Source organism: Dermacentor albipictus, chromosome 6 (assembly GCF_038994185.2).
Source record: "Dermacentor albipictus isolate Rhodes 1998 colony chromosome 6, USDA_Dalb.pri_finalv2, whole genome shotgun sequence".
Taxonomy (NCBI): domain Eukaryota; kingdom Metazoa; phylum Arthropoda; class Arachnida; order Ixodida; family Ixodidae; genus Dermacentor; species Dermacentor albipictus.
In genome coordinates this window covers 68,900,915-68,913,154 of record NC_091826.1, presented here as the reverse complement: position 1 = coordinate 68,913,154, position 12,240 = coordinate 68,900,915, and the positions used below count along the sequence as shown (strand labels likewise).

Genomic DNA, 12,240 nt, shown 5'->3' with positions numbered 1-12,240 from the left:
AAGTGTGGCCTTCCAACCGAACAACGCGTTATGTAGAAAAAGTTGCGCAACTTTCACACGTCCAAACAATGTGGGATAGGGTTGATCTACCGTTACACCACGGCCATCTAACTCAATATTGTGTAGGTTTTAAGAGATGCGGATAAACATCATTCAGCCGAACAGAAACCACCAACAATCATTAGCGGAGCAGTGGGACAGTTAGCCAGCTGGCACCTGTGTGTTCAGAGGACAGTCCTCCAGCAAGTTCACAGGGAGGCCAAGGCCAGTGAAGCCCTAGACTAGGGGAGCCACCCATCACTCTTTGAGCCCTTTGCCCGTACTCCCTGTCTTAATAAAGATTTACTACTACTACTACTACTACTACTACTACTACTACTACTACTACTACTACTACTACTACTACCACCACTACTACTACTATTACCCAACTCTGTTCTGGTTCTAAAGCGTTCGTGTGTGGACGGTTATCAGTGCACCTGACCCAAACTACATATAACGTAAAACCTTTTTGACTAGTTTTTGTCCCTGGGTCTCCCTATCACCACCTCAAAGGAGAAGTTAGCGACCCTCGGAATCCACAACACCTTCGCTGAGCGGTCGGACGCGGTTATGGCTTCACAAAAAGCCAGACTTCAGACACGACGGGGGGCCGATCCATCCTCCACCGGACCGCAATGGCAACGGAGCTCAGTGCCCTCGATGGGCAACGATCTCTCCCGCTTGAGGTCAGAGGCAAGATCAAGGTGAACCCCATACCGAAGCACATGAGTCATGAACTCGACGAAGGACGACGCAAGACTCGCGTCGACAGACAGCGCCGACAATTCAAGCGTGAACCGTACGTAACGTACATAGACGTGGCGGCGTACCCAATAGGGAACCTCTTCGCGGCAGCCGCCGTGAACTGGACAGACAAATCCTTGACCCTCGCGGCCTCCGTCCGGGCAGCTGCGGCTGAGACCATTGCCGCGGCGCTAGTAATAAAGCAACAAGACAGGGTAGGCAGAGAAGTTAATGCCGTTACCGAGTCGCAACAGGCCTGCCGTAACTTTAGCAACGGACTAACACCTCTGCTGGCGGCTCAGCTAGATTATAGGCCCGAGGCTGCAAGAATTCCATCAAATCACGTGGACGCCGGGCCACGCGGACTGGAGGGTAACGAAAGGGCGAACGCCTTAGCTCGAGCGCTAATCAACCAAGCGGGGCAAAACCAATCGTCTCATCAATCCCCATCATTTACCTTCGTGCCCCTGCCATCCTATTACTGCTACATACTCGAGATCCGGCGACTCAACCGCAAGATTTATCCTGCCCCTCACAGAAAGCTCAGCACCGAAGAGACAGTAGCTCTCAAGCTTATTCAGACAAACACATTCCCAAACCTACAGAGATACAGCAAAATGTACCCACATACATATCACCGCATCTGCCCCTGGTGCGGCGACAAACGCGCTACACTTTCGCATCTCGTAGGGGTGCGGGGGCAAACCTCTACACTTAGACTTCTAGCAGGTCATTTGAGCAGCGGGAGGTACAGCTGACCGGCGATACCCTGGCTGGATAGGAAGCTCTCGTCCAGCAAGTACGTCGTGAAGCCATGGCCAGTGGAGCCCAGGAATGAGGACACCACCAACTCGACCTCAAGAGCAATGACCTCGATGGCCCAAATAAATGTTCTCTCTCTCTCTCTCGCTTGACTAATCTGCTGGAAGATCTAGCGACCACACAGAAAACTTTGACCAATAGTAAGCTATCCTTAATCTGCATTGATGCAGTTACCTCGAACCGCAAGCTGGATCTGAAAAGAAAATTGTGTGTCCTGTGGCCAATCCGTGACAAAATTAGTCTGTCGCTTTTTCTTTGTTCATTTTTGCAGGATAAAGCTGTGCAATGCAAGAAATACGAATCCAAAACACGCCAACAACTTTGCTTCGGACTGTGACGTTTTCACCGAGGCAACTAGTGCAGTTTTAACAGCTAAACGTGTTTTGTAATTTAAGTTTTTTTTTTTGCTGCTGCTGCTGTTGTTGGTGTTGTTTATGTTGTTGCTGTTGTTGCTGGGTTTGGGGTCGTCGTCGTTGTTCAGCGTAACGATAGCATTCAAACAATAACGCCCGGCAAGAATTTTAATAAGCCACGCGTGACCACCATCACGAGCAAGCCACGGGTGTTAAGCAGAGAGCACAAGTAATGCTCATGCGAAGATTATCGCAGAGCTTGTGTTTTCACGCACTGAAACGCTGCCGCAAACTCGGGCAGCGCCTTGACGGGCACGTTGCAGCGTTGGCTTGCATCTCCGTACAGCACGTCCACATGGTTGCCGCTGGAGCACAGAGCGTAGCAAGAAGCCACGAAAAAGAGCCTGTCTTGCGCGAGGCTCGACTCTTTGGCGTACGCACTGCTTGTGTTTCGAGCAATGCTTAGCCTGTAGGCAGCCAGGCTGGCCAGGAGAGCCTTCAAGTCCACATAATTTGGCAACCACTCCTGTGGTGCAGTGGAAGTGCCGCTGGTGTGCCGAATGTTATCATTGCGTATATCTTGCTTGCGAAGGGGGATCACGTTGACGAGACGATCATGGTACAGGCCCCTGAGCACTTCGTCAGCGAGAAGTCGTCCGGCACCGCCGTAGTTAACGGCCGCCGGAAAGTCTGAATGGAACAGCGGGAACACAAAGAAGTTTTCGGCGATGGTGAGCGCGCCGCGAAAGCTCCATCGGTGGTGAAGAAAGGAACCCGCCTTGAGAACGCTCGTTACGTCTTGTTCCAGGAGGCGCCAGCGCCCGTTCATCAGGTTCAACCAGTCGACGAAGAAGCGAGCTCCGCGCGACGGTTCTGGCAGCACGCTTGCCAGGAAGGTCTCGTTGTTCCATGGTACAATGGCGCCCGGGGCCCAAAGCTGGAGCAAGGCCTCCTTGTGGCGTGCCACCGCGTCAACGAGAACGTCCCGCACGTCCCGAACGACATCCTCGGCGCCTCGGTGCTTCGGGAACAAACTGAGCCACCCGATGCCCACCGCGCTTTCGACCTGAATCAGGCAGCGTCGCCGATGCGCCGACGGAGGCAAGCCAGCAAGCTCCAGCGTGGCATCCGCGATCTCCCGGCTAGCCATCCAGCCCAACTCGTGGGCAACGCGAAGGCCTAGGCTCAGCGTGAGCGCCTCTCGCGTATCGGAGTCGAGTCCCAGTAGGTAGACGACGGACCGAAGCAGGCCGGCGTTTTCCACTTGCACGATGTCCCGAGCCGAAAAGCGGCGTGCCCAGATGAAGTACTCGTTCAACAGGAGCAGCAGCCGTCCAGCAGCAATGCCCGGAGTCGCCGTGTCTGTGAGGTTGCGGATCGACATGCGCAGAATTCTCGAGTCCGGCTCGGCCATCGCGGGGCCCAGCACCTGAAGTGTCAGCCGGTCCATTGCCTCTATTTTGGCGATGACCTCGTCTTCGACCGCTTCGGAAGCATCGAATAGCCACAACATGGCTCGCACGTATCGACGGTACCGGAGCGACGCTGCCGTCTTCGCTGGCTGAGCGGCGAACGCCCGCGTGGTGGCAATCCAGGCATGAAAGGCAGCGCTGTGGCCAATCTTTAGCACGGGCTCCCCGGTCCCTCCGCGAAGAGGAGCCAGTTCGAAGCTCACGTGGAACCACAGATGCACGTTCCAGTTGCCAGAAAGATCGAGCAGAATCTCTAGGAGATCCCAGCGAGACGTCTTAGGCCACGGGAGATGGCGCGCGGCCATGAACTTTTTGAGGTCGGGCAAGCTGCTCTGCGAAAGCTCCATGCACGACTTGGCAAGGCCGGCTACCTTCTTCTCGAGGCTCGACGCCGAAGGTGCTGCGAAATACTGGCTGCCGCCGTGTTCGGTGCTCCACTCGATGGCTTTAAGCGCGCGACCGTACATCGCATCTTCCGCTGCATCCACGACGGACAGCAGGTGGTGTTGGCGTGTCCACCCGTCGCAGACGAAGCGGTAGAAATTTCGGCACGGGTCTTGAGATCGATTAATCGAAAGCTCTATAGCGGCCATATACTTGTGGCATGCCGTTTCATGGCAGCCAGAAAAAAGTGGTAGATCCGCGTGTTCTGCGTGCGACGTCCGGGAGCTTGCGTGGAGAAGACCCTTGTCCTTGACGCGAATTCACAGCATCGATCCCAGGTAGAGGAGAAAGGCGATGGAAAAAATCACGGCCATCGCCTCCAGGATGGTCACGTGCCTGGGGTTCATGCGCCAGTTTGCTCGAATGACGACTACATTAGGCCCGGCGTGTTCCTGCGGGTGGGAAATGCAAAGTGAAAAGTTTGTACCTTGTTGACTGCAGCCGTGAACATCTGATAAAGCGTCTAGATTATTGCTTTGACTATATTCATGTTACTTTGAGTTTCAATTTCTAATAGTGCGCCGAAATGCTGTCTGTCGCTATAAGAACACGTACCGTCCTAAGAAATACAAAAAGGTTGCTATGGTAGGTTAAACACACCTGCAGCCTGATTATGGTTCTGGCTACACTTCTGCTTCAGGTTCCCAAGCTAAAATGAAAACACCAGTTCCAGTGGAAACGCGTTGAGATAAGTGTTTTCCGGAAAGGCTGTAAAGGCGTTGAGAAAACCCATGCTGTAGTCAGAAATATGGCGTTAAGCTCGTCGTTGGCACGCGGAGACGCGAGAGTAGTTCGAACCTGTTTAACAACATACGCACTAACCCTATTCTGCGATAGTGTCCCTGTATGTGCTACAGGCCCATAACAGGATCACTGTGTTACGGATGCAGATTGCGTCTACGGACACATAAACTTCTCAATGGAATGAATCAGAGCGTATAGCCATATGGAAACGTAGTTTAAACTTTGCCATATTAGGACAACCCGGACTGGAGAAAAAGTACAACTTTGCCTTTCTTCATAATTACAACATTTCGGTGTAATGCGCCGCGAACCGCTCTTACAAACCTGTCTCTACGCAAGAGATTTCCCGTCATGCCACGTGTTTTCATAGAGTGCATGCTTCTGCGAAAGGCGTAATCTCCCAGCGTGCTTCCTGCCTGCTAACTCGACCTGTGTTTCTTACACTGCTTGGATTAAGTCATTGACGTAATGCCAAGAACTGGGACTCTCGTTTGAAGTTGCTGCTCACCACCGAAGCGTGCGAGTTCTCAGCTAGTTCGTAATGTCTCGACAAACGCCCTCTCATGCATAGCCAAAGTGGAACTAGTGTGGCCGAAACCAGTTAAACCACGCTGAGTAAGCACGGCTGAAATATACGGATCTATATCTTCTGACTAATTTTTGATGTGGTTTCAAAATGTCTTGTATACACCCACCTAGCAATAAACGTTGGCCACGTTTTCTGGGTGATTCTGATTAGGTTCGACCCTCTCTTCAATTTCACGCATAGCGTATAATTTGAAAATCAAGAGTGTGATGTATGTGCAAGACTGAGATAGATACATGAAGCCGACGTGGGGCGGCACGTCAACCGACTCCACTTCTTTTCCGTTGACAACTACAACAGGTCGGCCAGCCCGATTTTGGCACAAGGTTCGCTTGCGTTAAGGCTGTTGGCTGTCGAATCATAATCCCGCCACCCAGTCCATGTAACGCTAGAGCAGGATAACGAGAATGAATGTTGGGATGCGTTGAATGGGACTGCCTGTAGCAGTTTGACTCTAGCCTATTGAGACACATGGGAATATGCATCTAAACATGTATGCCATAGGACTGATGGTTTGGGAGTTGGAGACACTTGCGTGTAGCATCAGATGCTCTTTCTAGACATTAACGCCCACGTAGGATGGTATCTTCCCCTCTCCCAGTCCTCCTGTGCAAGGTACAAAGTTGCTGTCACACTCGCGAGAATTGGGTTCGTGTAAGCACGACAGGTGGAGAGTGGGCTTGACCTCTCCTGTTCAGCACCTGTCTGGATTCCGAAAGTTAGCCTACAGATAGTATACGAGAAAACAAGGGCCACACGTGAGAGAAGTGCTCCCACACTCCTTATAAGGACTCTGGGAACACTTCGCTCACGTGATGTCCTTGGTTTCTATTAACGCTATAGCGGTAATAGAAGTGCTGGTTCTTGTCCAACTCTTGTGGCTCGGCATTTCCACACGACTAGAATTAAATGCACATCGCTAGCGGGTAGAGTCAGAAGTCGGACTGACTGAGAGCGCCACTACAGCGCTTACACACTTCTTTCCGATGGGGTTCAGCAATTCACCCCGTGCACCCTTCCCAGTCCGGCTGACGGCCCAGTCCGACGCTGTGTACCTGAGTCCGACCTGCTAGCGTTCGCGTGAAGCCGGATAACCGGATCTCGTCTCGACAAGGCGACTTGCCTCGACGTTATTGGCGTTACGTAAACGTATCCGCCTGCACGACCCGAGGCACGTCAACCCGCCTGCAACTGCTAAGCCTACTCGACCTGACACGCTGTGGTATATTCCCGTTCGCGCCCGCTGCGCAGCAATCGCGCAGCAATCGCGCCCTCTATCGTCTGTTTCCGATTGCTCACCTGTGCTGCCGGAGCCGGATCCGGCAACGCGAGGGCAGACGTCGCTGAAGAATCGAGCGCGGTGTCTGCGCCATCGCCGTGGGCGGCTGCATCTGCCGCCCGCCGCGCCGCCGCCTGCATCTGGCGCACCTGAAGGAGCTCGTGCAACTCGAGTCGCTGGAAGCCCGGTCGTCTCGTAGGACCCGTGGTAAGCCTCGAACCGCCTAAGGCGTTCCGCTCCGAATCCGAGGAGCTCGAGCTGCTGCTGCTGTCGATAGTGGTCGCCCCAGTGTCGGCCATCGCTTCGTTATTGAACTCAATGCTGTCTCCGGCACACCTGAAGGTCGCCCTGCGTGTGAATGCCGTCCCTGACTGTCAGCAAGAGCGAGACAAGCCTGCAAGCGTCCAGCTGCTCTTGCTCTGTCGGTCCGCTCGTGAGGGCACCCGCCGCAGCTGCTGCTGATTGTGAGCCCGCGTGAAGAACACGTACTCACGATGGGGATTTCCTACGCCATAAGGTCAAAACGACAACGGCAATGTTCATCATCATAGTCACCACCATAATCATCATCATCAACCTATTTTATGTACACTGCAGGACGATGGCCTTTCCCTACGATCTCCAATTATGCATGTCCTGCGCCAACCGACTCTAATTTGCGCCCGCAAATTTCCTCATTTCATCGCCACACCTTCTGCCGTCCTCGACTGCGCTTCCCTTCACTTGGTACCCATTTTGTAACCCTAATGGTCCATCGCTTATGTACTCCAAGCATTGCATGACCTGCCAAAGCTTCATTTTTTTGCTCCTAATGTCAATTAGAATATCGGCTAAACCCGTTAGCTCTCTGATCCAAACCGCTCTCTTTCTGTCTCTTAACCTCATGCCTAGCATTCTCCGTTCCATCGCTCTTTGCGTGGTCCCTAATTTGTTCTCAAGCTTCTTTTTCAGTCTCCAAGTTCCTGCTCCATATGTCAGCACCGGTAAAATGCGTTGATTGTACACGTTCCATTTCAATGAAAATGGTAAGCTTCCACTCAGGAGCTGACAATCTCTGCCGTATACGATCCAACCAATTTTTATTTTTCAGTGAATATCCTTCTCATGGTCAGGGTTTCCTGTGATAAATTTTCCTAGGTAAAAAGTACTCCTTCACCGACTCTAGACGCTGACTGGCGATCCTGAACTCTTGTTCCCTTGCCCGGCTATTCATCATTATCTTTGTCCTCTGCATATGAATCTTCAACACCACTTTTACACTCTCTCTGTTAAAGTCCTGCATCATTTGTTGTAACTCGTCTCCAGTGTTGCTGAATCGGATAATGCCATCTGCAAACCGAAAGCTGCAGAGATATTCGCCGTTCATCATTACTCCAAAGCCTTCCCAGTTTAATAGCTTGAATACTTCTTCCAAGCACGCAGTGAATAGCATTGGAGAGATTGTGTCTCCTTGCCTGACCCTTTTCATTATAGGTATCTTCCTACTTTTCTTGTGTGGAATTAAGGTAGCTGTGGAATCTCTGTAGATATTTTAAAAGATACTTACGTAAGCGGCCTCTACTCCTTGATTACGTAATGCCTCTATGAATGCTGGTATCTCTACTGAATCAAATACCTTTTCGTAATCTATGAAAGCAACATAGAGAGGCATACTGTGCTCTGTGGATTTCTCGATTACCTGATTGATGACATGGATGTGATCTATTGCAGACTATTCCTTCCTGAAGCCGGCCTGTTCCCGTGGTTGACTAAACTCCAATGTGGCCTCTATTCTATAGGAGATTTATCTTCCGTATTTTACATAATGCTGGAAGTAAGCTAGTAGGCCTATACTTTTTCAATTCTTTAACGTCTCCCTTTTTGCGAATTAATATAATTTTTGCAATTTTCTGTTTTTTAGAACCCTTGAAGTCAATAGACACTTCTTATAGAGAGCCGCCAGTTTTTCAATCATTATGTCTCCTCAATCTTTGAGCAAATTGACTGTTAGTCCATCTTCTACTGCCGCTTTACCCGTTTCATATCTTGCAAGACCCTTGAAACCTCATCGCTAGTTCTAGAAGGAGTCTCCATAACCTGTTGATTACTGCTTCGAATGGCGGTATCGTGGCTTCTCTGGGTATTGTACAGGTCGGTATAAAATTCTTCGGTGGTTTCTGACGGTCCAATTTTTTAGTAAATTGCAGGCCAAGTACACGTGGTTTGTTGAGCGCCACAAAGACGCGAGATTCCGTCCGCCTCCTAAGTCTCTGGAGAAGCGCTCTTCCTTCCGGAGTCTCACTTACCCGTGATTGCCCATAACAAAATGGGAACACCTAGGCTACCCCAGGCCTCCTATATATATACTTCAGTCTGAATTATCTCTTGCTACTTTCTCTCTGTTATGACAGCAAGAAATAAACGGTAAAATCAGCCTTCGCTTAGTCTCATCTCACGCTGAAGATAAGGTATTGACGTTCTGTCGTGGCTATCGATAGCAGCGGTTTGTTTATGCGCTTTGAGCCGCGAAATATTTTTTTATTTCTTAAAGCTCTTTTTTAGTAGCGATGACGGAATATTAAATATATGCATGAAATACGCAGCACGTTTATCTCGGCAGGAGAGACTTTCCCCTTCCATACAGGAAGTTAAATAGAGCACAGGCATTGGCACTCAGATTATTGCAAACAGGCTCTTATCCCAGCCCGGCTTTACTCCACAAGCTTTATCCCGACACCTATGCCACTAGTTCTTGCAGTCACTGCAGTGACTTAGCTAGCCTAGACCATATGCTCTGGCGCTGCCCCTCGTTACGAAGCACAGAACAAATCAACGAGGACAAGTGGCTCTCCGCTATCAAGAGCCCCGATGCCGGGCCGCAACTATGGTCTGTCCAGAGGGCCCACGATGCGGCGGTCGGGCATGGCCTGACTGTACCAACGTGGGAGCGGCCCGCCGCGCGCTGAGTCGCGCACTTCGGGACCTTCATTAAAGTTTTGCATCATTCCATCCATCCATCTATAGTACACTCGGGTTAAGACGTTATACTCGGGGCACATTTGCAATCTTTTGCCGGCATACGATTGTACTTGTTCGGACAATAGAAATGTGTCGCTACGCATTGTCGCCGTGTGGATCTCCAAGCCGCGACACGACAGCAAGACAGGGTCCGCCCATCGCGTATGTACAGCTGGTCGCCTTCATTTGAATGTCGCGTGCACGTGGTTGCTTCTTAAACAAGCAGCTTTGCGGTATACATTGTGACGAGCATGCGCACTTGCCGTTTGGTATAGTATAAAAAAAATACCAGATTTTACGTGCCAGAACCACGATCTGATTATAAGGCACGCCGTAGTGGGGGACTCCGGATAAATTTGGACCCTCTGGCGTTCTCTAACGCAAACCTAAATCTAAGCATACAAGTGTCTTTGGAACTTGGCCCCGTCGAAATGCGGCCACCGTGGTCGGGATTCGATCCCGAGAATAAGCTCATGCTTAGCAGCGCAACACGAAAGCCCCTAAGCAACCACGGTGGGTACTTGGTAGAGATTGGACAAACCATTCCGGTAAAGCAGTAATAGTGCGATAGACCGGCAGTAACTTGTGTTGCCGTAAAGTGGTCTAGCTGCGCCTTGTCCATCGTCAACCTTTTCACCACTTCCAGCAGAGCACTCTTCGGTACACACGGTCATCGGCCATGAACGACGTCGCTTGCTGTCCGTGTGAGGGAGTAATTCAGTGCCGCAACTCTATTTGTCAAATGGCTGTGGCTAAATAAGGTACGTCCGACGTCTCCCTGCAACTTTTTTTTTTACAGGCACGTTAGACGGATCCGTTAGTGTATAAAGCATGAAATGATTTTAGCTCCCGTTGTCGTCGATCTTCATATGACATTGAGCCTATAAAGCCAGAGCCGTTATCCGGGAAAGTTGCAAGAACTAAAAGAGATAATCCGGAGAAGAGATTGGTGGGCTAGTTGGTACTTTAATTTATCACTTTAGGCAAAGTGCAAAATAGCACGTAGGGCAACCGAATGAAACAAAGACACAGCGCTACTAACAATTGAGTCTTTATTGCATATGGTTACCCCATGTATACCATAGTCCAAGAAGAAGAAAAAAACCACCACCGCAACATAGATTTCTTTTCGGCAAAATTATCCACCATAGGCCGCTACCGCGACAGGAACAAGATTTCCTTTGTCGAAGGCGAAGCAGACGGGCAACCTACAGCGTTATCGCTCCTAATCATTTCGAATGCCTCTATAATCTCGCTACGGTCACTTGATCTGTGTTTCTGGATATCACTTGTGATTTGTGAAACAAGAGTTTACAGCCACTACTCAAGCTTTGTGCGGCGAGATGACCAGTCTTTACCAAATTATTACCATTGTTCGAATGGACCCGTAAGCGTTCACTGAAGCACCTTCCCGTCTGACCAATATATTCCTTCCCGCAGTCTAAAGGATTACGGTACACCACTCCTTCCATGTACGAAATAAACTGTTCCTTCATATTACGGCTACAGCTTGGTGCAAGTACGGCACGACAGCCACTTTGTCGTATTGCAGCGCATCTCAACCGTGCTTAGTGCCTGTCGCTTATCAGGGACGAAGGCGCTTCCTTTCTTTGTGCCACCGCCAAAGATGCTGACTCATTGTGAAGCCGATGCCTAACTTCGCGCGCACGGCTCTTTCGCACGAAGTGCGATTGTGAGCGCTGCAGTACGATTGCAGGTGAGGGCATTCAATCCACTGGTTTCCCGCTCACGTAGGGTCGGTCGAGGGTGCTCCCCCGAGCCTCAATGAGTCTGCTCACGAGGCTACGCGTGACCTCACCGACCGGGCTTCCTCAGCAAGAAACCCCGACTCCCCTCCTCCCTACGGCCACAGGGACGCTCCCGCTACTCACAACGAGATTATTAAATTCTTCTACATGTCTAGAAGGGTCTTTTCACCCCCTCCCCCGAAGTTAAATATGGCGCAAGTCGTTTCGCTTAGGCTTTTACAGACCAGCACATATCTGTGTCTGTCGGCTCTCCACGAGGTTTACCCCGACGTGTATCGCGGCGACGCCTGCCCCTCCTGCGGCCAGACCTCCACTCTACCTCACACGCTCTGGGAGTGCGGGTCGACATACCCCAAGTTCATCAAGGAGGAGTGCGACTCGCTTCTGCGTAGCCGCGCTCTACAAAAGCAAATCCTGGCCGCCCGGCGTGCCCGCGACCGGGCCGGTGGGCTAGACCTGCCGGTCCCAATGTGGGGCTAGCCGGGTGCGCGACGAAATCGCGTCCTCGCCGGACGTGCAATAAAGTTTATTCACTAACTCGCTCGCTCGCTCGCTCGCTCGCTCGCTCGCTCACTCACTCACTCACTCACTCACTCACTCACTCACTCACTCACTCACTCACTCACTCACTCACTCACTCACTCACTCACTCACTCACTCACTCACTCACTCACTCACTCACTCACTCACTCTCTCACTCACTCACTCACTCACTCACTCACTCACTCACTCACTAAATAATGTGACTTCAGAAATAGGGTGTGCCACTACACTGATTGAATGCTAATCGCATTATCGTCTCGAGTCAACGTAAGATGAGAGTTGCAATTTTTTTAATTAGAACAACGGGTTGTTTTTGGAAAGAAATTTATTGGAAAACATGAGAATAAATGCCGTGGCGTGATTAGAGTTTTTTCGAGTCTCACGAACGGCTCAGAAAGCCGCGTGGGATGCCCTATGTAATAGGTCTGTGCGAATGGTGATTTTT

At 50.8% G+C, this 12,240-nt stretch overlaps 1 protein-coding gene across 1 annotated transcript; it reads right to left on the bottom strand.

The window, feature by feature from the left end:
• Window positions 1-2,124: 2,124 nt before the first annotated feature.
• Window positions 2,125-6,936, bottom strand: LOC139046891 (endothelin-converting enzyme-like 1). Its single transcript, XM_070520821.1, has 2 exons — window positions 6,507-6,936; window positions 2,125-4,269 (listed from the first exon to the last, which is right to left on the bottom strand). The coding sequence occupies exon 2, from the start codon at window positions 4,024-4,026 to the stop codon at window positions 2,209-2,211; it is 1,818 nt and encodes a 605-aa protein (XP_070376922.1). The 5' UTR covers window positions 4,027-4,269; window positions 6,507-6,936; the 3' UTR covers window positions 2,125-2,208.
• Window positions 6,937-12,240: the final 5,304 nt, after the last annotated feature.